The sequence below is a fragment of the Anas acuta genome, chromosome 24 (genome assembly GCF_963932015.1).
Source record: "Anas acuta chromosome 24, bAnaAcu1.1, whole genome shotgun sequence".
Lineage (NCBI taxonomy): Eukaryota > Metazoa > Chordata > Aves > Anseriformes > Anatidae > Anas > Anas acuta.
Genome location: NC_089002.1, coordinates 2,088,480 through 2,112,500, shown reverse-complemented (window position 1 = coordinate 2,112,500; position 24,021 = coordinate 2,088,480). Strand labels below are relative to the sequence as shown.

At 49.6% G+C, this 24,021-nt stretch overlaps 3 protein-coding genes across 5 annotated transcripts in view; 2 read left to right on the top strand and 1 right to left on the bottom strand.

Annotated features, from left to right (window-relative positions):
* Positions 1 to 211: 211 nt before the first annotated feature.
* IP6K3 (inositol hexakisphosphate kinase 3) lies at positions 212 to 15,095 on the top strand. 2 transcript variants are annotated; one of them, XM_068659742.1, is made up of 6 exons: positions 212 to 356; positions 5,382 to 5,683; positions 10,334 to 10,556; positions 11,564 to 11,736; positions 12,403 to 12,578; positions 13,779 to 15,095. In XM_068659742.1, exons 2-6 carry the CDS (start codon positions 5,500 to 5,502, stop codon positions 14,253 to 14,255), a joined length of 1,233 nt encoding a protein of 410 aa, XP_068515843.1. In that variant the 5' UTR covers positions 212 to 356; positions 5,382 to 5,499; the 3' UTR covers positions 14,256 to 15,095. The 2 variants fall into 2 exon arrangements, with proteins under 2 accessions (XP_068515843.1, XP_068515844.1); XM_068659743.1 differs by lacking the exons at positions 212 to 356; positions 5,382 to 5,683 and adding an exon at positions 8,429 to 10,225.
* Positions 15,096 to 16,380: 1,285 nt separating this feature from the next.
* UQCC2 (ubiquinol-cytochrome c reductase complex assembly factor 2) lies at positions 16,381 to 20,038 on the top strand. Its single transcript, XM_068659744.1, has 4 exons — positions 16,381 to 16,555; positions 18,641 to 18,715; positions 19,078 to 19,147; positions 19,861 to 20,038. The coding sequence occupies exons 1-4, from the start codon at positions 16,418 to 16,420 to the stop codon at positions 19,953 to 19,955; spliced, it is 378 nt and encodes a 125-aa protein (XP_068515845.1). The 5' UTR covers positions 16,381 to 16,417; the 3' UTR covers positions 19,956 to 20,038.
* Positions 20,039 to 21,110: 1,072 nt separating this feature from the next.
* Positions 21,111 to 24,021, bottom strand: part of ITPR3 (inositol 1,4,5-trisphosphate receptor type 3) — a 40,531-nt gene continuing 37,620 nt past the window's right edge. For both annotated transcript variants that reach the window (XM_068659740.1, XM_068659741.1), the window contains exons 55-58: positions 23,845 to 24,010; positions 22,954 to 23,114; positions 22,340 to 22,501; positions 21,111 to 21,996 (exon numbers count right to left, since the gene is read on the bottom strand). In XM_068659740.1, coding sequence (XP_068515841.1) covers positions 21,928 to 21,996; positions 22,340 to 22,501; positions 22,954 to 23,114; positions 23,845 to 24,010 — 558 coding nt within the window. In that variant the 3' untranslated portion in view covers positions 21,111 to 21,927. The remainder of the gene's footprint in view (positions 21,997 to 22,339; positions 22,502 to 22,953; positions 23,115 to 23,844; positions 24,011 to 24,021) is intronic.

The window sequence follows — 24,021 nt, the reverse complement described above, 5'->3', positions numbered from 1 at the left end:
TGGTTTCCTGCAGAGCTGGTTGCAGGACAGCTGGAGCATGGCCACGGTTTCTGGAAAACCTCGCACGTGGTGGGGGTGCTGCACCCACCAGCCCCCTTTCCCCCAAGCCTTAACCCTCGCGCACACAGCTTTGTTTTCCTGTAACACCCCAGGCTGTTTTCTTCCCCTTTAAACCTCAGCTGTCAGCTGGACATACCAGGAACTTGCCAGAAATGTCGGCAGTGTCAGGTGATGGCCCAAATGTCTGCGGGCTCCCCCCCCAGCTCCCTCATTTCTCGTCCTCGAGCAACACCGAGCAGCAGCAAGAGCCCAGCCCAGGCAGCGCTGACACCAACCAAGAAGCCAGTGGCCATCAGGTGAGAGCCAGGGCAACCTCAGCGTCAGCTCATGGCAGCCAAGGGCAAGGTGGCCGAGCGCTTGATTTTGGAGAGCACACAGGGGGCTGTTGGAAGTCACGGCTGTGGCTTGCAGCAAGGGACGGGAGCACGGGGAGAGCAGCACCCGGGTGGGTGGGAAGCTCTGGAGCAACCCAGGGTGGGTGAAAAATGAGCATTGTGGCTTTGGGTTCTCCATCAAGCTCGTGGCACTGCTGGGAAGCAAGGGGCGGGTTGGTGCCGGGGCAGAGGGGTTTGGTGCTGAGGGCCTGGTGGTGCTGGTGCTGGTCCAAGGCCAGCGGGGGCCGTGCCGGAGCGGGGCTCGGCAGCACTGCGAGGGGAAGTGAAGGTCGGTTTTGATCCAGAAACAGCCCCTGTTTGTGGGAGAGCTGCTCCCTTCCCAGGCTCGGGAGCTGATGAAGGACACACACTCGGTGTGTGTCCCCAGGCAGCGTGGCCGTCCCCACCCAGCCTGCCCTTTAGTTGTACCTGCTGGCCAGGATGGGCTTGCAGGAGCTTGGGTTTAAGCACGCACAAGGGGAAGCAGCCCCGAGCAGCTCAGGCTGTGCCCGTGCATCCTTTCTGTGGTCACAAGGCTGCTGTGAACCCTGTGTCACGGCATGGGGTGGCAGGGCTAGGACGGGCTGAGGGAGCTGTGCCTGCTCCCTCGGGACCCAGTGCCATGTCCCACAGCACTGGCAGCCCTTTAGGTGCCATCTCAGGGCAGCGAGCGCTGGGAGTGATTAAAATGTGGGGATTTATGGCCAATAAACCCCAATATTGCTGCTATGGATGCTGGGGTACCCGACCTGTGCCTATCCCTGTGCTCACCCCATCCCAGCAGTGGGACCGGGTGTTTTTGGGGCCGCTCCATCCAGGATAACGCGGTTCCTTTCCCTCCCTCCTGATGCTTCACAGAGCTGCCAAATAAATCCTTCAGTGCAGCAAACTGTATCTTTGCATCTTATTCACGAGGGATGCGGGGACTGGTCGTAAAGTTTATGAACGTCATTTTCTTTCAAGAAAGGAAATGCAAGATAAAAGAGCTCAGGGTTTCTGCACGTCAGGATTTATGGCTCGAGCTGGGCTCCTGCCCCGAGAGCTGAGCTGTTCACTCCCGGCACGATGCTGGCTGTGGCTGCGGTTGAGGGAAGAGCAGAAAAGGTGGAGTGGAAATTCATCGAGGACCGATGCTGTGTCTGCTCACAGCCCGTGTTGGGATCGCCCCTGTCCTGGGTGACCCAACCCCAGCGCGAAGGCTGAGCTGAACCAGGCACTAAGGCAGCCCTACCACAGAGGAGAAAGAGGAGCTGTATTTATAAATAACTCCAGAGCTGTAATGGGAAACCCATCTGTGTGACAGGGGGGATTTGGGGATTTTAGCTGCATTTGCACCAGGGAGCAGGAGGCCGGCAGGGGAGGCCGTGCGGGATGGGGTCTGCGCTGGGGGCAGTTTTTGGTGTTTTGCAGCAGCTGAGGAAAGCTGAGTTTGCTTTGACCCTGGCAGGATGTGTGCTGGGCTGGAAGCAGTCGGATGTTCCTTACGGCCAAGGCTTCGAGGTGTTCGGAGGCACAAGGCCAGAAACTGAACAGAAATGGGGCAATTAGATTTGCAAAACACCGCCGCGTGTTGCTCCAGGGCTGGGCTGGCGCTCGGCGCAGGAGCTGGCTTTGAATCTAGGTCAGCCGTGCTAGAGAGAGCTACGGACACGCAGGTCTCTTCAGATCAACAGCCAAGTTACTTTTTTGCCTTTTAATTAAGGAAAACAAATAATAAAATAAAATAAATAATAATAATAATAAATGCAGCACCCTGCAGCACTTGAAACAAGGCTTTGCAGCCCCGCTCCTTGAGGTGCCAGTGACACTGAGAGCCCGGTCTATTGACAGGGCACTTGTTTTTATGGCATTTCTCCTTTTTTGATATTCCGAAGTGTTTCTGCGAGCAGCACTGGGTGAGCAGGGCTGTCTGGAGGTGCGTGCATCCTCCCGGAGCCGGGCTCTGTTTGCCCCTGGCTGTTGGACCCAGAGCTGTGCGGGATGGGATGGAGCAGGCGCTAATTAAAGCTCGGAGATTTTCATCCGCTTGATTTCTTTTGGCTGTGCTCTTCGTAGCCTCTTCTGACATTTGGCCCTAAATGAGAGCAGCGCAGAGGGGAGCAGCACCCGGCCATGTCCCCAAAAGCCCTGGTCAAGCGCGTCCTGGCCAAGCCCATCCACGAATTGCAGAAGGCAGAGCCGTGGTTTGGCTGGGGTGGAACAGCCTGGCAGGTCCTCGGGCCACACACACACGAGTGTCAGAAATGCAAACCGTCCTCAGGCCAGCGGTGTGGTGCTGGGAGCACTGTGAGGGAAGCTGCCGTGTGCTGACAGCGGCTGGGGGAGAGCCGGGGAGATGCTTCCCTGCAGGTGTCATCGTGTCTCGGGTGGTTTTTCTGGGGAGGGGAGTTCCCTGTAAAGAGAAATGTTTTCCTTCCCCCAAATTTTCTGCCTCTTCTTCATCTGCAGTGCCTGGGTTACTTTTTCATTTTAGCTGGAGGAAAAAATATTCAAGGTTTCCTTGGTTTTATTTCTGAGGATACAGATTTATCTGTAATTCCATGTATTTTTAGTGACGTAAATATCTTTTGGCATTCACGATAACTTGAGCTGGCAGAAGTGAATTATTTCAAGTGTCTTGTTTCAGAGGAGCTCAGCCTGGCTCAGTGAGTGTCTGCAGGAACATTTATCTGCGCGGAATGAACGAGCTGCTTCAGAACAAAAAGTAAATGAAAAGAAGCCCTCTCTCCCTTGTGCAAATCTTGCTCGGAGTTTTGCTTAAGAGCAAACAATAAGAGCCTTATCAAATTGTGTTTTTTTCTCCCTGACTCCCTTAGCGATGCCAAGGCTCCCAGCACTGTGTGTTGTGTCAGCCGCGTTTCAGCCTTGGACTGTCTCTAAAGCAATAAATACAGATTGAAGTCAGGTTGCACTCTCTGCTCCAAAGAGGTGTTTTGACAAATGCGCTTGCTTTTTGCTTTTCTCCTTTTTTCAACTAAGGGAGTGGATTAAAAAAAAAAAAAGGAAAAAGAAAAAAAAAAAAAAAAGAGAGAAACACAACAGCAAACCTACAGCTTTCAAGGGAGAAATCCTCTTTAAAAGTTGTTGCAACTTAACAAAATGCTAAATGCTTTTATTAACTTCTAGAAAGGCTCTGAAGAGCTGCTTTCTTCCTGGGCTGAAAAGCACTCATCTAAGTGGCCTGGCTTTGTTCGCTCAAGCTGGTGCAGGCTGGTAATTGTAGAGTAGAAATTCCTTTCTGAAGTGTGCAGTGACGAAAGAATAGAGAAGAGGGAGGAAAAAAAAAATAAAACAAACCACCTTGGGGGATGCTGAAGGAGCGAGCGTTGCAGGTAGGAGGGTTTCTTCTCCTCCTGTGCCTCCAACCCACTTCATCTCACTCCTCCAGGCGAAAAACAAAGCGGGCACCTGCGTGGAGAGCCTGCTTGCTCAGGGGTTTAATTACAGCAGGAGGAGGGAGAAGGAGAAATGCAAGCGTCGGAGCTTCAGCTCTTTGTGGCGGGGCGAGGAACGCGCTGCAACTCGGAGCTCGGAGCTGGCAGGTGCAGGAGGGAAGAGACCCAGCGGGAGCGGGTGCCCTGCCATGGGGCACCTGCAGGTTTATGCCGCCCCCCCTTGGCCACCAGCATCTGAGAGCAGTGGCTCCGTGTGCCACCCTCGTGTCCCTTGGCTACAGAGAGGGTGACGGCACTGGCCGCGGGGTGGCAGAGGCGGTGTCGCGCCCACCCGGCTGTGCAAGCTTTGGTGTAGGGAAATGGACCTTCCAAAGATGTTATCCTCTACTGCGCTGAGCTTCTTCTAGCAGAACTGGGATGCCAGAGGTCCAAGCTGGAGAAATAAGGGGAAAGTCACCCACATCAGCAGGGGCAGGCCAGCCAGGGCTTTGCACGCTGCTTTTGGAGGGTTTTAGGAACGCAAACTGGCCCCCAAAATAACTATATATGTTTTTTGTTTTTTTTTTTCCGTCACTTGTAGTTTGGGGTCTGGAGTATCTTCCTCTGATTTTACTGCCTTGATGGCATGGAGCCTGATGCTTCCTCAGTGTAAATATTTCATCTTCCTTTTTATCTTCCTCAATGGCTGCAGGATTCCCCTGCCCGATGTCCACCAGAGCAGGAGCATCCTTGCAAAGAATTAAAGTGAAAAAGGGAGAGGGTTTGCTGGGCGCTTGCAGGAGAAGCCAGGGTGCTGCTGCTGGGATGTGTTGGTGCTCTTCCTACCTTATTTACACCAGCAACTCGTTCCTGCCTCAGCCACGGATGGATTTCTGTCTGGGGCTGGAACTAGGAAGCAAATCCTGGCAGCGTGGAGGGGCCGAGGGAGCTGCAGCTTGGGTGGGTGCTGCTTTGACACATCCTCACACCGTGTGCATGAGCACAGCACAGGAAACGCTCCCGGTGGCCCTCAGGTGTTACGTGGCAGGGAATGTCCCAGCCTCACATTTCTCTAGAAGGTGTAGAAAATGTCGCTAACCCCACCGGCAGTGCTGAGAGGCAGGGAGCTGCCCAAGGACAGCAGCTCACAGAGGCTTTATTAATAAACCTCATTCGCGAGCAATGTCCTAGCCTGGGGAAAGACTACGACCAGCATTTACACTGTCTCATACGGCAAACTGAGATTGTTTCACAGCAGGGGTGGTATTATACAGCGTATTAATAACCCGGCATTCCTGGTCCAAGGAATGCCCTGATCCAGCTGGTTCGATGAGGCCACCGCATTAATTTGATAGCTCCTCTCCTTCGTCCCCCTCTGCATCTTTTACCCGCAACAGGTCTAAATCGGGTCTTTCCTGGACTCCACGTGTCACACCGGGGCTCCCGGCCAGTACCCGGGGCTGTGCGAGGCCAGGCAGCGCTCCCAGCCCTGCCGATGCCACTGCAGGCGGAGGCTTCGTGGTGGCTCGTCCCCCCCCCTTCTCATGCTGTCCCTTTCATCCTCTGTTTGCAGACACAGCCAGCGCCACACTGAGAAGCCACACGGGGTGAGAGCCCAGCGCAGCATGTCCCAAAACCCGTCACCCCTCCGCTGCCACTGACCGGGAGCAAGCCCTGCGCCGAGCAGCAGCATGGTGGGGCAGAGCGAGGGCAGGAAGGTGGTCCTCCTGGAGCCTTTTGTCCACCAGGTGGGCGGCCACATGAGCATGATGAAGTACGACGAGCACACGGTCTGCAAGCCCCTGGTCTCGCAGGAGCTGAGCTTCTACGAGTCGCTGCCCCTGGCCATGCGGCAGTTCACGCCCCAGTACAAAGGTGCGACCCCGCGCATGGTAAATGGGTGATGGGGGTGCCACCAGGATGAGCCCTGAGCGTGGGTTCAAGGCTGGAGGGGTGGCAGCATGGGAGGGATGGCTCGGTTGGGGATGGGAAGCCCCTTTGCTCATGCAGATCAGGTTTTGCTCAGTGAGGATGTGTGCACAGAAGCAGGTCTGTGAGGCTGGCTTTTCCCAGCCTGGCTTTGAGGACCTTGCTGGCCATGGCCCTGGATGGGTTGGTGTGACACCGTGTGAGTGGTGGTAGGAGAGACTTCTCCAAACCAGGATCTGACAAGTCACACACACTGTATGAACACTGCTGGGTTATTTAGCAGCTGGGGATCTCCAAACCCCCCCGTGCTGCTGTGCCGCCCAGATGCAGAGGAGCTGTGGCCAGGCAGAAGCACCACATATTTCTGAAGTGGCTTTGACCTGCAAGACAAGTCGAAGCGGCCCGCCTGCCCAGGCTACCTTTCATTCCTTGTGGGTGCTAGCCCTCAAATAGACTGCTTTTTCCATGCAGTTAACATTTCATTAACCCCAATTAGGAAGCTGGCCCGCTCCTGCTCGGTGCTGCCCTGACCTTTTGCTATCGTGATGCTGCGGGAGCTGCCCGTGCCCTTGGGATCACACAACAGCTGGCCCCATACAATAACCCTGGGAGCTGAGATGCCGCTCTGAAATAGAGTGAGAAGAAAGGGTTTTGTGCCAGGAGCAGGGTTCAGGCGTTTTGCCTTTGCCCCACGCCCCTTGGTTTTGAGGAGGTGAAATTTTGGGCCAGAGGCAGAGAATTGGTGAGGGTAAGGAAAGGGTCAGGGCTGGCACCAGCATGAGCTGGGGGAGAGGTGGTCCTTGGGGCCAGCATGAAATACCAAGCCTGGAAAAAAACAGCACAGGGCTGTATTAAACATCTGTTTGGATGGCTGCTCCACCTGAGCCAAGCCCTGCTACAGTGCTCTGTGAGCACGGATCCCTAGAAAACCAGAGGCAAGAACCTCTTAGCTTCTAAAAATCAAACCCCGCTCTCTCAGCTTTAGCTATAGAAACCCAGCACTGGGTGTCCGTGAGGGTCCTAGCATGTTTTCATTTTATTTTATTATTTTTTTAAAGATAGCTTTCCTCCCTCCCTTCCTTATTCCCTCACTATTTTTGCCTTTACTGCCAGACTTGTGCTGCTCGTAAAGCTCCTGACCCTGGATTTTTGTGAGAGGCGAGAAGCTCAGCTGTCACCTAAAAACTTAAAATATCTTTTGGTCCTTCAGCGTTACGGAAAGGAGCTCAAAGTGTCAGCTGAGGTCTTGATGCACTTCCAATCCAATTTCCCCCTTCTCCAGAAAGTCAGGAGCCTCTGTAGATTTATGGGACAATATTAAAAAGATGCTTAAGAAAGAAAACAAGTCCTCCTCTAAGCAATTTCCTTTAGCAGGAGCCAGGGTTTAGTGCTGGAGAGCTGAGCCCTGCTCTGTCTCTCTAATAAAGACATTAAGCAGTCCCAGCTTATCAGTTCAGGGGTGGCCCGGTTATTAATCCCTTTTTGTCATCTTTTTCTTTTCTATTGCAAGTCCCAGTGAGTTTTGCAATGAGGGGTAATTAAATAGCAATTCTCCTCCAATTTGGCATTGGGCAGACTCATTTTTTTTCCTGCTTGTAACCATCCCAGCCCTGAAAGCTGGGTAAATTAAAGAGGTGGGACGTTTTCCCACGAGGCAGATCAGCACCAGCGGGAATAATCCTGAGGTCTTCATCACCCGCTCACACGTGTCCACGCTCCTCATCTCTATTCTTAGGTGGGGGGGGGGGGGGGCTCAGGGATCATTATGTAATGATGACATTATGTGCAGCGCTGCTCAAATGTCATCATTCAAATCCTACACCCAGTTGGCTGCTTCAAAAACATCCACTGCTCACTTAACCCTTTCGGGCAGGTCGGTGACCTTGAGGCTGGCTTTCCCACACCAGCCCCTTCCAAACCTCCTCCTGCCCCATCCAGAGCTTGCAGGGGGGTTTGGATACGAGGTTGGAGCTCCTGAGGGTCCCTGGGGTGCCACCAGCATGGTGATGGCACCAGAAATACCCGCTGCTGGGCTCCCAGTGAGTGGGATTGTGTTGGTGGTGGCACTGAAAGGCAAGCAAAGGCAAGCACCTGAGTACGTCTTTGCTCCCAAGCCCATCTTTGCTCCCAGACAGATGTTTTCTCGTAGCAATAAAGGAGATGGTTGGCAGCATTGTATTTGTTTTGCACACAGAGGTCACTTGCAGGACATATGCAAAAACCAGCCATCCCATAAGGAAATACATCGGGAAACAAAAGTAATTGTAAGGCTGGGATGCAGGTTTATGAAGCGGTGTTCAGGGGGAAGGAGGTGAGATGATCACGTTCCCTTGCAGTTTAACTGCTTGTTCTTGCCTTTGAAAATCTCCCCATTAATTTTCATATTAATGTAAGATATTTAAGAACTCTTAGTTTCATGCTATATATAACATTTTTAGGGCCAGATTGTCAGCACTATGTAAATCAGCACAGCTCCATTGACTTGCAGATATGTAATTGGGACAGTTTTTAAGGTTACAGGCTGCTGTAGTGCCAGAACTGAGGCGTAGTGCTAGATTTGAGAATTAGATTTTTAGAATCGAGGACTCCGTTCACCCCCCCCCCCCCCCCCCCCACTGACTTCTTAAAGATAAAAGGGTTTTGATTCCAGAAAAAAAAAAAAAAATGTTGGCTTTTTTCATGTCCACCTACCCTGAAAATTCAAAGCAAACACCTGAGCTGACAGGAATTTCACTTGCTCTCGGTAATCTGTAATATGGATTTTACAAACGGGACACTGCTAGAGATCATGCGGGTGATGTTGGAGCCTGAGGAAGACGTAGCTCCCAAGCTCCTACTGCTCATGAGCATCATGAGCAAAGGATTGAGATAGCTAAAAATATCACTCACCCCCTAATTAAGGTTTCTAGCCCCACGGAAAGAACCCCACAGGGGTTTCCAGCCCCTGTCTCCCCTGGGCAGAGCAGCCTGCGTATGTTCCTCACTCATTTCAACACAAAGTTAGCAGATTTAGCCCAGCCTGCTGTGGCACAGAGTTAGGATTAATGCAGATTTTTTTACAGCAAAAGGGAACAGAAGCGGTTGTGGGCTGCACCTGGGGCAAAGTACCTAAACGGGGGCCATACAGGAGACACGAGGGCACAGTGGGACCCGCAGAGATGTGAGGCTCGGGACCACCCCAAGTCGCACGGAGGTGGCTGGTGGCTGCAGACCTGCAAATATTCCCTGGGTTGGCAAAACCCAAAGCACAGGCAGGGAGGGCAAACCCCTGCGTCTGTGTTTACTCTCCGTAATCTCACTTTAAACGGAGAGGAGGCAGTTTGCATATTTATTTGGCAAATTTGTTTGGGAGAAGAGAGCTGCCTCGTTGGTAAGCTGCAGAAATGCATCTCCCCGCAACGAGGAGCAGACCAAGCGAGGACACCCGGGAGACGGCTGGCACAGCCCCAGCCCCGTGTGTTGCTAACGGGGGCTCTTTCCAGCGATGAGTTTTGTTGGTCCAACAGCCCAGACCGTCCTCTTTTGGATCTGCCTTGCTGCTGCCAGACTTGAAAGCAGCGGGGTGCTGCCGCTGATGATTCACGCGGCTGGCATCCCCTCTGAGACCGAAAGGGCGATGCTCTAAAAAATGCCTGCGCTGCCTCGAGAGGCTCGGACAGCCCTGACAGAGGGCTGCAGGAGCAGCGCTGCCCTGAGCGAAGGACTGCTGTTATCAGCCTTTCCCAGAAAGGTCAGAGCCGTCTGGAACGCCAGCCACGGCCATTCCTGCTCTGTTATTTGACACGCGGAGGCAGCAGTCCCAATGCCAGGGATGGGCAGAGACTGGGCTAAATACGTGTGATGGGCTGAATGGCATTTGAGCCCTGTGCTTCCCATTAGAGTCAGGGAAAATTACAATCCGAAAACATACGATGGTGTTTTAAGCACTTAGAGCGGAAAGAAATAATCGGTGCTCACAGCTGCATTCCTCTTCAGGAGCACGTGAGGGTCCAGTCCCTCCCATCATCCTGCCACCAGGGTCCTGGTGCTGGGGGAAGGACACGTCCACGACAATGTGTGGCCATCACGTACGCAGGCAGCGTTGCCAGCCCCTATGTGTGCCTCTGCCCTTGTTCCTGGGGGCTCTCCAGTTAAAAGAAGCAGTTGGCACGCTGGTCATCTTTGGAAAATTCCCGTTCCCCAACCCTCCCTTTGCTTTCTACCAATGAAGAGCATTGCCACCTTGCCCTGCGCTCAGAAGTGAGACCTTAATCCCTCGTCATAAATAAGGCAGGAGCTCCTGGGCCAACGCAGGGGTCTTTGCTGGGTCACTTGCTGCGTAACAGAGCCTGGAGGAATGGAGAAGGAGGGAACATGGTGTTCGGAGGAGACAGCTTTCAAGCAGAGCCCACAGAAGGAGGGGAAGGAACGCTAGAAAAGCCTGTGGCTGTTTTCCAAGGGTCTCAGACTAATGGTGCTTAATGGGCCTCAAACCAGGCCGGGATCAGTGTGAGGGACCACTAAGACACGAGGGGGCAGCTGTGCTGCTGGTGCTGAGCCTGTACGTTAACCCAGGGGTTAACCTCACTCTGCTTTGCTTTTCCTCCTTTCCTGCAGGTGTCATTTCTGTGCACCTCAAAAAGGACAGCCTCGGCAACCTGACCCTGCTCGCCAGCCCCGGCCTGCAGGCGGAGAGCTGCGGCCGGCTGGACCACGCCATCGGCGACTCGGCGGTGACGATATGGCACAAGTGCAAGTGGACTGCCAGCACCGGCACCGGCAGCGAGCACACGCTTGTCAAGAGGTGTCACACGCAGATCACCAAGACCTTCAAAGACAGGTGAGGGTTTGCTACGGGCAGGAGGCTCCCTGCAGATTTCTCCTGGTCCGGGCCTGCTGTTTGGCAGCTGGAGCCGTCCCGGTCTCGGTGGGGTTTAACCGGGATGGTTTTGGTGGCACAGCTCCTGGTTTAAGGCAAGGTCCAGGCTTAGAGAACAAAAGCAAGGTCCAGGCTGCTGGCTTCACTGTTTACCCACAGAGGGAGCAGGGCAGATTTGGCTACGGCTGAGGTGCTCGATTTCATGCCTCATACTCTGCTTTAAGCCAGCTCTAAAAGGAGGAGAGGCCCCATGAGAAAAGCCACCGAGCACACCGAGCACGTAGTGCCCTTCTCTGGTAGCCAGCCAGGTCGGTAGCCACACTCGAGGTTGGTTCAATCCTGTCCTCATCCCCAGGGAGAGCTGTCTCTGAAAGGCATCACGGTGCTCGCAAGCACGCCCCGACCTCAGGACCTGCAGAGGCTTTCCACAAGACATCTTTCATGTCAAATTGCTTCAGAAAAGACCTCGGTCAGCTATGACTGAAGGGTGCAATATTGCTACTGTGAAACCGCTGCCCTCGGTGTGAATGGAGTTAGGGCTTTGGGGCCAGCAAATGTCCGTACAAGGAGAACAAATATCCTTTTTGCTCCCTCACTTCCCTCCTCGAAGCCAGCCTGTGGAAACTGAGAATCATTCCTATTGTTGGACAATTTGCCTGTGTTGTGCCTGTTAGGTAGATAGAGATTCCTGGTCATTGACACCATGAATGGTGCTTTTCACAGAAGCCAAGCACACTTTGAAATTATAATGAAAGAAAATATTGGCATCCAGCAATAGCTGGCTTTCTGAAAATTACTTTTACAGAGTAACAAAAGATCTCTGCAGTTTGGACATGATGAATATGTTTCCTTTGAGAGTCCCTGAAAATTTCCCTTATCAAGTTTGAGGCTCTACAAAAGAGGAGGGGAGGGAATATTCTCTTCTGGAGCTTATAAACCGAGCGTGTTCTTTTGTGTGCTTTGACTAGCTGCCCAGGGAAGATGCTATTGAGGACAGACCTTCAGTACCACACAGATCCACTTTTGGAAGATGCAAACGGAAACCAGCCAGAAAGAAAGAGCTACAACCCCTGGGGACTGCACTGTCACAGGCAGCACCTGAACCGCATGTCCTCCAAGTATAATGAGAACAAACTTCACCGTATCCTTTCTCTTCTCTCTCCTCCATCGCAGCCTTTGCTACAAATATCAGCTCATGAGCAATGTATGTTTTACTGCAGTGGTATGCATCCCTTCTCTGTCCAGCTGCTGTGCAAAAACAAACAAACAAACAAAAAACAAAAGAATATAGCTGCTCTCTTCTCCCACTATCTGAAAAAAAAAAAAAGAGAGAGAAAAGAAGAAAAGAAAAAAAAATATTTCCCATAAGGGGGTATTCAAGCTTAAGTCAAAGATCCCCTTGGCATACATTTAAAAACACAACTATAAAGGAATTAGCAGCCGCCTCGCCTTTTATTTTCCTATTACACTCCATTACCCACCAGTCATGTGAGTAATACAGTTTAACAACTTCCCCCACACCCACTGGGGTGAGGACAGCACTGAGGCAAGGTGTTGGATTGACAGCCCAGGGCTACGGTGTCACTAGAGAATGGAGCTGTTGGTGCTTTAATTGGTAGGACTGTACTACAGTAAATTAACTGCAATTGGCAGCAAGGGGCCCATAGCAATGACATGTTGGTAAAATTGGCTCAGAAAGACTCATTACAGTTGTGAGCTATTATGGAAAGCGTCAGCAGTTGCTCTGATTTAAGACCTCTTTCAATTAGAATTTAAAAGTATTGGGTTTCCCTTAATTCATGCCCAGAATTTCTATTGCTTGAGAATGTGGTATCAAAATACAGCTACCCCTGCATCCTGGACTTAAAGATGGGCACCCGGCAGCACGGAGATGACGCCTCAGAGGAGAAGAAAGCGCGTCACATCAAGAAGTGTGAACAGAGCACCTCTGCCTCTCTGGGTGTTCGCATCTGTGGGATGCAGGTAAGACCCCGGTCCTTCTGATGCCTGCCTGACACGCAGCTTGAAACCAAGCTGGAAATCCAAAGGGATTCTTTCCCTTGGTGTAAACTGAAGTAAATTCCTTCTTGTCTCCCACCGAACAGAGGCTGTAAGAGCAAGCCACTTGATTTGTGCATCCTATCCTCAGACAGGGCAGATGCTTAGGGAAGAGTACAGAATACAGCACGCAGAGGGGAACCTTTTTCCCATACCTGTTTGACTTCTGGAGATTTTTATTACCTTCAAGCTGAGAATCTGCCTGTACATGAGCACAGATTCTCCTCTTGTGCTCAGCTCCTGGCTGCTGCACAAAACAAAACAAAAAAAAAAAACAGAAAGCATCACTTGCTCCATCCACTCATGCCTTTGCTGAGCTGTCTCGTCTGATTGCTGCAAGAGCGAGGGGTTGCTTTTGTGCTAAATATTATGGTTCCTCTTGATTAAAATCACTGCCCTCCCTGCTAGAAATGGAAGCTACACATTTGATTCACTCACAGTTCTCCAGCAGGTTTCAAAATGTTGTTCTGCTCTGCCTGAAGGATAATTATGACAATGATGATTATAAAGCACATACACTGCAGTGTAAACAGTGTCAAAAACTATGTCTCTTTCTGGTCTCTGACATCCTTCTGCTGAGCAGATTAGCCTTTAAGTTACAGCTGGTATGTGAGCTAATTCTGAATTCACGCTTCCAGTTCTTATTCTGTATTACCACTGCCTCACATACATAAAGATTTCTGTCTGTACCTTGTCCCTCTGTTTAAGAAAACAAGATTATTGCTACCTGTACTAAGAGAAGGAACAAAGCTGGGGTGTTCCTGTACTACTGCAAACTCCTGACATAGCCAGAGGGAAAATGCTATAAATCAGTAATGATGTGGCTATGACTTAGAGCTATACAGGATTTACAAAGGGGTGATTTATAGAAGCACAAGAAGAATCTGCACCAGTGGCTTAAATTGAAGAGTTTAAATCTCCAGAAAAGACAGGAGGTGGGATTCAGTCAGAAGCCTGCAGTACACTGCCAGTACTGTTCAACTGCAGAGGATCTGAGTCTCAGCTTGGGACTGAAATTTTTAGATAAGGGCAAAAAACAGAACACTGGTGGGGACACACACACACACACACGCACGCGACAATAAGACATCCACTGAATCTGGATTGTTGCTCTCTTTCCTCAAGGTCTACCAAGTGGACACTGGCCATTTTCTCTGCAAGGATAAATATTACGGGAGGAAACTCTCACCTGAAGGATTCAGGCAAGCCTTGCGCCAGTTCCTGTGCAACGGTAACCACCTCAGAACAGACGTCCTGGAGCCCATCATCCTGCAGCTAAAAGCTCTGCTGTCTGTCATCAGGAAGCAAAGCTCTTACAGGTTCTACTCCAGCTCACTTCTCATCATTTATGATGGACTGGAGCACAAGGAGAACACAGCACCCTTGGATAATCACCTCCAGGGGCACTTCCAAAAAACAAACTGCACCACAACACATGGCACCAATCACGCCAGAGTCGACGTCCGCATGATAGACTTTGCCCACACCACTTTTAAAGGCTCCAAATGCAACCACACCACTTATGACGGGCCAGACCATGGCTATATTTTTGGCTTGGAGAACCTCATCAAAATTCTTCAGAACATCTCGGAAGGAAAATGATGAATTCTGTGAAATAGCCTGAATTTACTAGTGACCGATATCCCTGAGAAGTATTGCATTGGGTCAGTTGTATGGGACCCTCACAGCTGCTGAATGTCACGTGCACGGTTTGGAATGAGAGCATGGACAGCTTGCTAGGAAAAACTGCTACGTGCCATTACTGAACTGAAGCGTAAAAAGCAAAGAGCTGAAAGAATCTGTTCTGTCTGCAATCAATCAGAAGATTTATTTTCCTTTCTTGTTTTACTGCTGTCCTTGATTTATTTGCGAGTCAAAAGAAAGCATTACTTGAAAGAGTCTTAATGATAAAATAGGACCTGCTCACCTCCACCACACTCACAAAGCCAAGCAGGCTAAGAAGATGTTGTGCATTTGAGTGAGACTATTAAAATGAGCTGGCAGGTCTTAACAGATTGCAGCATTACTCTCATCTCATGCTCAGTGCTACGGGCCGAACACACTCACAGACACAAGTGGAAGAAAAATGCACACCCTGACATTCACACTCCACGTGCCCAGCGCTGCAGGACTGTTCTTGCAAGTCATTTTCCATACAGCGCGGGTATTTGGTGCTTTGTTGAAACACAAAGGTACCAGACGCAGAGCTCCTGGTTCTGTACTGCTTCAGGTGTAAAAGCAGGTGTTCCTCAGACCAAGAACTGGACCTTGCAAAGGTTTAATATCCCTGCAGGACATAACAGGGCATGTTTCCTAAACTTTCTAGGCAAGAAGCTCCTTGGGGGCTGACGTATGGGAATGTGATGATCCTGTCAGATACTAGTCACAAAAAACATTCACATCAAGGTACTTACGCTCCTAATTAAAAAAAAATAAAATAAAATCAGGGACTGGACATTAAAGTTCACCTAGAAATTCTTTGATACAAATATTGTGTATGTGTTTGGAGGAGACAATAACAAAAACTTGATACAATGTTTACAGCTTTTGTTGACAGATTTTATTATGGAACAAATATAATTCCTTCCTGCATGGTGTAGGAAACTTGTATGAAAAGTCCTTACACAAGGAATAGAGGTACAGAACCCAGTTATTGGGGACTGGGGATACAAATAAAGTTGTCTAAGTAACGCTCACTTGTTGTCCGTCTTTTTTGCACTTCCAGAGCATCCTGACGTTATGTTATCTTTTGTTTAGGGCTGTGTGTTTTCAAAAGAGCCATTATTTCCACAGGTTTAAATATCAGATCTCAAGGGAGACCCCTTCACTTGTATTTTACTGCATACAGCTGGTAAATTGCAGCAATTTATCGCCGGAAAATTTAAGTCATCTGGCCCAATTGCATATTTTACTTGGCCTGAAGTGGATTTGGGAAGACCCGATTATTTACTGAATGTTGTTCACAGCCTTGCATATTTCTTGCCCACAAACTGCAATGACTATAAAAAAAATAAAACACAAACACTCTGCTTCAGCGGTGAAAGGATTGAGTCATCAGTTGTCTTGGCTCATTCTTGTGCAGTGAGGTTGGTGCTGAATGTGGCCGACACAACGCACCTGAAGGGCTTTATCCAGACCTCCCTCAGCCTTTGCAGCACAGCCCAGCCTCTCGCTGGATGCTGCCACCAGGCCCTCGGGGCTGGATGGGGAAAGGACAAAGAGGGGGCTGAAGGGAAACTCCAGAGCTGGCTACCCGAAAGGAAGCTGTGGGGAGCTGGGGGTCGGCCTCTGCTCGCAGATAACCAGGGCCAGGAGCAGAGGGAACGGCCTGGAGCTGTGCCAGGGGAGGTTGAGGTGGGCAATGAGGAGCCATTTCTGCTCAGACAGAGCGGGCAGGCGTTGGGACGGGTTGCCCAGGGAGGTGGGGGAGTCCCCGTCCCTGGGGGGGCTCCAGGAGAGGTTGGGGCTGGTGCTTGGGGACACGGCTCGGTGGGGCCAGTGGGGGGGGGTGCTTGGAGCAGGTGACCCTGGGGGGCTCCTCCACCCCTAATCATTATCCGAGCACACGCCCGGGTGTCTGATTAAGGCACTCGATGATCTTGAGGCACCACAGGGGAACCACCCCAACCTGCCCCCCCCCCCTTTGCCCCCCCCACCCGCGTTGTCACTGCGCATGCGCACACCCCCCTCCCCCCCCCCCCCCCCCGGCCCCTCTCGCTCGCCGTAGTTGCGGCCGCCGTCACGTGCCCGCTGCCCCGGCCGCCATGGCGGCCACCAGGTACCGGCGGTTCCTGAAGCTGTGCGAGGAGTGGCCGGTGGAGGAGACGAAGCGGCAGCGGGACCTGGGCATCTTCCTGCGGCAGCGGGTGGCGCAGGCCTTCCGCGAGGGGGAGAACACGCAGGTGAGGGCGGAAGCGGCCCGCGGGGCGCTGAGGGCTGGGCAAGGGATGGGGGAAAAGGGCCGCGCATGCGCGCTGCGCCGCTGTGCCTCAGGGGCCGGCGCCATCTTAGGGCCTGAGGGGCGGGGTGCGCATGCGCAATGCGCCGCGGCTGCTCCTCCTCAGGGTCCGGCGCCATTTTGGAGCCTGAGGGAGACGGGGGGGAGGGCGCGCATGCGCGGTGCGCCACGGCTGCCTCACCTCAGGGCCCGGCGCCATTTTGGAGCCTTGGGGGTCCGGTCAGGGGCTGGGGGTGCGGCGGGGCCGGGATGCGCTCCCACCCTCTCTCCTTCCTTCTTTCCCTCCCGGCACCTTCGCTGTACGCGCAGATCTCGCACGGGTTGCGATCTGTGCTGTGAGGTGCCCCCTTCCAGTGGGTTTCGAACCCCCCTGTTGCAGCGCTCAAGGAAGGGGGATGCAGAAAATTTGTCAGGGCCGTCGTGGAGTTCAGGGTGGTTTGCGTGCTGTGAGGATGGGCTGATAACACGATACGGGGTGGGGTATGCTGCAAAATCCATCACTGCTGGGATGCCGTGGTTTTAAAGCTGGTTTCCAGCTGTAACTGTGTTGGAGTTCAGGTTTCAATACTGAAATAAAAGAAGCAAGCACTTGACTTGGGCTGCAGTCATTTACAGGCTTGGAGGTGGTGCTGTGGAATGTAAATGTGCCCTTTCTTTGCATAAAAACATTGTTCCAGGTGTGCATTTTCTCCTACAATGTGCCATTATAGGCACCTAATTCTATATTGGTCACCAGAATAAGCTGCAGCAGACATTTCAGAAAGTGCTTATTGCTTTTTCATATGCCCAGGAAAGCTGAATGTGCTGCACCAATTGGTTACGAGATCCCAAAGCTGCCACTCATCTTGAAAATCTAAATTGATGCCTGCAGCACTGATGTCAATTTGTACGTATAAAGACTTAATACAGTAAAGGGAAATGTACTGGCAGACAGCAGGAGGAATGTATGAGAAAAGCGCTAGAACCTTAAAAGACATTTTGTCAGTGTAATGCCCGTTTAATTCACGTGGAGTAAGATTTGCTGATTTTTTACAGGCAGTACTATTTCAGCTACCTATTTAATAGGTAGCTGCGTGATGGTGCTTATTTTTAACAGTTTGCTTGTCCCTGTATCCTCTCTCCCAGAGCAGCCATTACCTGCTGTATCAGGAGGGCCTTTCCTTCATTCTCCTGGCTTGCACAGGGGAGGGAGGCATCACCTGCCTTGTGCTGAACCTGCGCCAGTGCCCGAGGACAGATGAGCTGTTTTCACTTTATTCTGTCTTGCTGCTCTTCATACTATACTTACTCATGTATCCGTTTTAATCATTTATGTTTGATGTCATCGAGCAGCAATGCAGAGTTCTGGTCAAGTCGGCCCCGCTGTAGGATAGAAAAAGAAGTTGACATGCCATTCGTGCTGCTAAATAGCTGGCTCTGCAAGGCAGATGCACCTGTTGGAGGCACCTCAGAGAGTTTTAGGTATTAGCAAAATCTTTCCAACTTACTAGACCAAAATAGAAATCCATTTACCCTTCACAAGCTGTACGGTGCCTTACACGCTGCTTTTCCCTAATCAATTATAAACTATTTTTAGCCTTGCCAGGATTTTATATCTTCCATCTTAGTATCTTATCCTGTTTGATCCTTTAGAATAAAACAGGCGGCCAAACCAGCCTTTGATCAAAGAAATCTCACAGATTTCACAGCGCTGGCCAGTAAGCGTGAGAAAACCGTACAGCTATGTTCGCGTTACTGAACGCTGTGTGTTCAGTTGATCTGTCGTATCTTTTTGAGCAGAATTCAAGGTTCATTCTGGAACTTAGGTGCCTCATTATTCTTGTAGGCCAAGCTGGTGAGAGAAGGAGGGGAAAGAAAATTTGCTGCGTTCTGGAGCAGCATAATAGGGGTCGCCGGCATCCTGCATTGCTCTGAAAAAGTAACAAAGATACTCCTTTAGTGTTCTTTTCATGAGCTGTTAGCTAAAATGAAATGGTTTTGCTCTGCAGGTTTAAAATAGGACTTGTGCGATACTTTTATCCTTTTCCAGATTGCTGACCCTGAGACCTGTGACCAAATGTATGAGAGCTTACTCAGAATCCACACCAACTACTACAAAAACAAGGTAAACATTTTGGTATTAGCCATCATCAGCCTTTTTTGGGGGACCTGCAGCTGTCGGTGCAGCAGGCCACATCCCAGCAGGGTTTCTGGGAATGGAGCAGGCAAATGAGCAGTCAGGTGGATGCTGCACTGCCGGGTGCCTTCAGTCTCTTGGCTTTCAGTCTGAAAGCTGCAGACGTTTTAGCCTCTGTGACATGTATGAACAATGTAGATGATAGTTCCTGGTATGCATGAACAGAATTCTTAGAGCTTGATGGAAAATAAGTTAGGATTCTATTATTTGGTGACATAATTACCTGTGTTAGTGCACTACAAGTAACATCTTGTTCTCTTTCTCCTTCTCTCACCTGCCTGTTTGTGAAGTATCCACGCCTGAAAGAAACAAGCTTCACTGGAGTGACGGTGCAAGATTGCAAGATGATTCTAGCAACAGGTATTAATACTGTGATTGATTTGGGAATAAATCAGTGCAAGAGATAAAGTGCGTTCTAGTCTTTGTTGTGTTGGCTTTATACTTCTACCAGTTACTAAAGGACTGAATTGGACTGCTGTGCAAGTTTATTAGGGTGTTTAACAAGGAGTAAGTACAGGCTTAATTGAGGAGATTTTCAGTAATCTAGCAGGACAAAAAGTCGATTGTGTTTTGCAGGGGGCAGGAATAGCAGAGGGTTTGCAAAGGCTCTTTGAGACAGTGGCAGGAGCTGTGTGAAAAAAATGCACATTTGCTACATCGCTGGAAAATTCTCAGCTTCTGTTTCACTGCGTTCATATTCCCTTCAGTATTTCTTCTCTTGTATTAGACTTTGAGAGAAAACAGGGTACCACGATGCAGAAGTACTCTCAGCCGAATCATTTATTAAATGCCGTATAGGAAGCTAGTGCAGTTTTGTTCTGCTCCAGTTCCTAACTTCGATTGCAGTGCGTGGAAACTGAATATTAGTTGTTAGTGATAAGGGACTCCCTGCACAATTGATTGGAAGGGAAAACAAACTTGCCTCAGGTCCTGAAATAGAAATTCATTAAGATGAGAAGTGAAAAAAGGCAAATATATGTAAGGCAAAGGGCTTAAAAAAAGGGCTTTTTATGCTTTTGCTTTTCTGCTTTTCTTCCTCTTTCCCCATCTCCCTCTCCCTTCTCCTTTTGCAGACATTCTCAAACAGATGGAAGACATGAAAAAAGGAACATGGAAAAAATTGCGAGAAAGGTTTTCCGCCAAGAAATCTGAAGAGGACTTGAAGTGATAGGCTAACTCCCAGATTCTCCTCTGTATATATTCCTAAGCTCTGTATGTTGCCATGATGAATAAAACCATTCATTCCTCTTAGCAACAGCATTTTTTGTTCAGACCTACACCTTATACTCTTTATTTTTAACACCCACTCTTTTCTTTCTGGAAATCTAGGCCATACCTGAACACATCTGTGATGAAAGTTCTTGGATCAATGTAAAGGAAGGCGCTTTGTGTTGTTAGATCTGATCATTTGTATTATGAGAAACAGACCATCAGGAAATGCCAGAGCACATAGGTGCATCCACGCTAGCTTTAAATCTGCTTGGGAAGCCAGCAGTGGTGATAACACAGAAATACAGCTGTAATGCTGGTTCTCTGTGTTAGCACGGGTAACAGGGAAATTGAGCTGGGATAACTTTAATTATCACAAGTTATTTTCCTTTGGAGAACTCCTGTTTGGGAAGACAGGAGATGACTGAGCGTGAACGTTTGCCATGGTGATGAGAGAGGAGTTCAAGAAGAGTGTAACGGGATTTAGTCCCATACAGGGTCTAGAGCGGTGTGTTGCTGGACAGGCTTTCCTCAGCACGGAAGGAAAGTTCTGTAGGGGTTACTGCATTGTGAGGGATGAAGATCAGTTTTTGTGATGTGTTGCTCTACAGGGCTATAACCAAAGTTCAAGTGTGCTTAGTCCTTTGTTGTGGCTCAGTTTTATTCCCTTTTAAAGCTCTAGTGCTTGCATCAGCCGCTGTTTTTGGAGGCAGAGGCACAGGCATGTAGCTGGGATGGCCGCAGCACTGCTTGGCTTGGGAAGGATGTGTCTAGAACACAGCTATGCCAGGACTCTGCTTGGCTCCGCGCAGCACCAACAGCTGCTCCTTTTTATGTTTGAACTGTGTTTTCCTGGCAAGTAGTGAAAGAATTTGAAACTTTGCAGCAGGCTCTGATCCAAAGCTTCAGAAAACAAGGCTGGTGTTCAAGGTAGTTGATCATGGTAGCATTCTTCATCTTCTCTATGGCTACATTGTAATGTTTAACAGCTGGAACCAAGAGCATTGGGTGGTGGAGCACTTAGGGTAAGACCTTCTGGCTTCAGGTCTTTGGATTGCTCTGTATTTCTATTTCTAACAGCCCTGTTGCATCCCTGAGTGTACAGGAAGGGAGGTTTCTTTACCATGTTTAAGTTTTTATTATAACTTGATTTTTGTTTTTAATTTACTTAAGGCAATTTACACTTTAGTTCTTAAGTAACAACAACAACAAACAAACAAAAAAGTAAAACATTACACCAGAGATGAAACTAAACCACAGGACACCCCTTCACAGTGAACTCCTGGAAACCTGCAGTCTCCTACTACTGCCCAGATATTCTTTGTCCACACAAGACAAAAGACCAGTCCACGTAGTACTAGCGCAGGTACTCATCCTCATCTGGTGAGTTAAATGCTCAAATCCATATCCTTGAGTTTAGCGCCTCTTTACTGCACCACCGTGATGAACAGAACTCTAAATGGAGAGGAATCGGCATGGAACAGGTACAGCAGAGATGATGGCTGGTTTGCAAAGTTCCACGTTTTACTAGTGACGCTCCTGGAATGCGTTAAATATTGCAGCCCTACCGCTAGTTACACTACACCTGAGGTGGAGGCCACCCACACGTAGCACATGGAGATAAAGATACAACCCCCCACGTTTGCAAAATAAAAGAGTTATTGCAATGAGGAATAAAAGTCTTGTATAATTTATCTTCCTATAAGGGCATTGGAGTAACATGTGGGTCCAGGTATTGAGGAATCCTCGCCAGTCATTGCTTCCTGAATTGCTTACAAGCGATCTAAGGAAAATGTTGACTTGGAAGCCCCTCCGCATGGCCCGGCTTTCTCTGACAGCGATGTCCGTGCGCAGGACCCAGGAATAAGCAGCCTCGGCAGCTGATAGATACGTTCAGTCCCTCAGTGGGTGAAGCTGATGCTTTTTCTGTCTTAGTGGTTCATGGTATTCTGGACATCCACAAACCCCATCCTTTGTCTGCGCTTCCTTTGCTCTGTCATCTAGAGTTCAAACAAGGACAAAAATGAGGTAGGAAACCAGATTTTTTTTTCTGTTCGTTAGCATGCTTCTCAGGTCTGTGACTGACTAGGCTGCTTTAAGCATCTGTCAGAACACCCTGTGAGTTTGGTGAGGAAGTATCAAAAAGCACATGACCCAAGCGTAGCTCTGTTTTGGGGGTCAGGAACACGAGCCCTTTGCTTTGTATCCAGAGTTGTACTGGATGGGGCTGGTTCTGCCTTCTGTTCTTGCCTATGCTGCCTCCTGTTCTGCCTCGCTGTCTATTTTGGTAAGGACAGGGGGGTTTTACACTCAGGTGTTCCTGTTTTTATAAGCGTTTAGTACCTGTTCCTTCAGCTCGTTCAGCTGGGAGGTGAGATGGGACACCAGCTTCATCGTGGAATTGAGTTTGTCTTGAAGGTTGCGGATCTCGTTCTGTTCTCCTTCCCCTTCGTTGCTGACCAGCGACATGGCTCGCATCCGAGGGAACCAGTCAAGGTTCTTGTTCTGGAAAGAGACCAGGTGGAACTTAACAGGAAGCCTGCCTGTGCTCGGGGACTAAAAAAAATCCCCAAGGCTCATTTTGTATGTATCCTTGCAAATTTTCCAGCACTGGTCCATTTGCACCTTTTTTCATACAGCCATCTGGATTCAAGTTCAGAGGTTTTTCTTTTCTAAGTTTCCTCACCCTCCCTTTTTGCCTTGAAATAACCTTGAAGTCACACTCTGTACTGCCTGGTTCTGCCCTTGGTTCAATCCTTAAATACACAGTACAAAACATCAAATAGACAATGCGCTGTTGGCTGAGATTGCCAAGTGGAATTAACCACCTAAGAAACCCAAGGAGCAACAACATTCTTAAATATTTTGCAAAAGTTCCTTCTCAAAACTGTTTTTCTTTGGCGAGCCCACTGTTCCCAAATATTTCCCTGGGGTAGCTGCTCTGAGAGGACGCGTACCTTTATCATCTGCGCCACGTAGCTCTCAGGCCCGGTGTAGTCTGTCTTGTTCTTCACTCGCACCAGCACTATGAAGTACAAGTAGTTCCACATGTTGTGCTCATATTTAATATGCTCCTCAAAGGACACTGTCTTGTTGTCGAACTTGTCCCGTTCGAGTCCTGGGAAAGGCAGTCAAGCACAGAGAAGGTGGAGGGGAGACGAGAAGGTAAGAAGTGAGCAAGCAAACAAATGCGAAAGGAAGTACAGATAATTGCCTCCTGTCCCAGGTGTGACTTTCAAGAAGTGCTTTTAATAATTAGTTGGCATTTAGCACATAACAAGCATCGAAAGCAGGGGGAAAATAACCCAGTCGTGTATTCAGGAGGCTTCTATTTAAAGTACTACTAGCTATGCTTCCTGCCTGTATATCTGAAAGAACAAAATGCACCCAGTGGATCCAATAGGAAAAAAAAAAAAAAAAAAGAAAAAGTTATATTTAAGCTTGGATTGGCTTTTATGGATGCTTTCCTATGACTGAAAGCATTCTGGAACATTTTCCTGTACTTCATTTCCTTAGTAATATGGTGCATTTTTTTTCCCCCACTTGATAAGTGTTGGTCCCAGGAGGGATCACAGCGACGAGAACACCGCAACGTGGCATTTAGTTTAACACCTCATTAACAGGAGGCGAGGAGGAATAATTTCCCCTCTCGGTTTGTGTCCTTGTTTAAGCCTCCTCACTCTGCAGCCACCATCAGTGAAGAGATTTAAGTTTTGCTGTGAACCAAATGAAAACCCAAAGCAGCGGAAACTCCTTTCCTTCCCTCATGCCACAGGTCAGCCTTAAAAGAGAGGAACCACACGGGGGCAGTTCCTGCAGGCACGCTGAGCCAGGGTCCCAGCACTCACCACATATGAAACAAGTGGTCTTCAGTATCTCTTCCTTCTTTTGCTTCTCGCTCCTCAGGTCAGCAAAGGTGTCAATAATGACCCCAAAGATGAGGTTGAGGACAATGATAATGACAATGAAGAAGAAGAGGAGGTCGTAGACAACGCGAGCAGGAAACAAGGATTCCTGTAATGGAC

Excerpts from the sequence above, each read along its gene's own strand:
- IP6K3 (XM_068659742.1), top strand. The coding sequence starts at position 5,500 with ATGGTGGGGCAGAGCGAGGGCAGGAAGGTGGTCCTCCTGGAGCCTTTT. Across the intron at positions 10,557-11,563 it reads ACCAAGACCTTCAAAGACAG|CTGCCCAGGGAAGATGCTAT; the intron begins GTGAGGGTTTGC and ends TGCTTTGACTAG. Across the intron at positions 11,737-12,402 it reads TAATGAGAACAAACTTCACC|AATTTCTATTGCTTGAGAAT; the intron begins GTATCCTTTCTC and ends ATTCATGCCCAG.
- UQCC2 (XM_068659744.1), top strand. The coding sequence starts at position 16,418 with ATGGCGGCCACCAGGTACCGGCGGTTCCTGAAGCTGTGCGAGGAGTGG. Across the intron at positions 16,556-18,640 it reads GCGAGGGGGAGAACACGCAG|ATTGCTGACCCTGAGACCTG; the intron begins GTGAGGGCGGAA and ends ATCCTTTTCCAG. Across the intron at positions 18,716-19,077 it reads CCAACTACTACAAAAACAAG|TATCCACGCCTGAAAGAAAC; the intron begins GTAAACATTTTG and ends CTGTTTGTGAAG.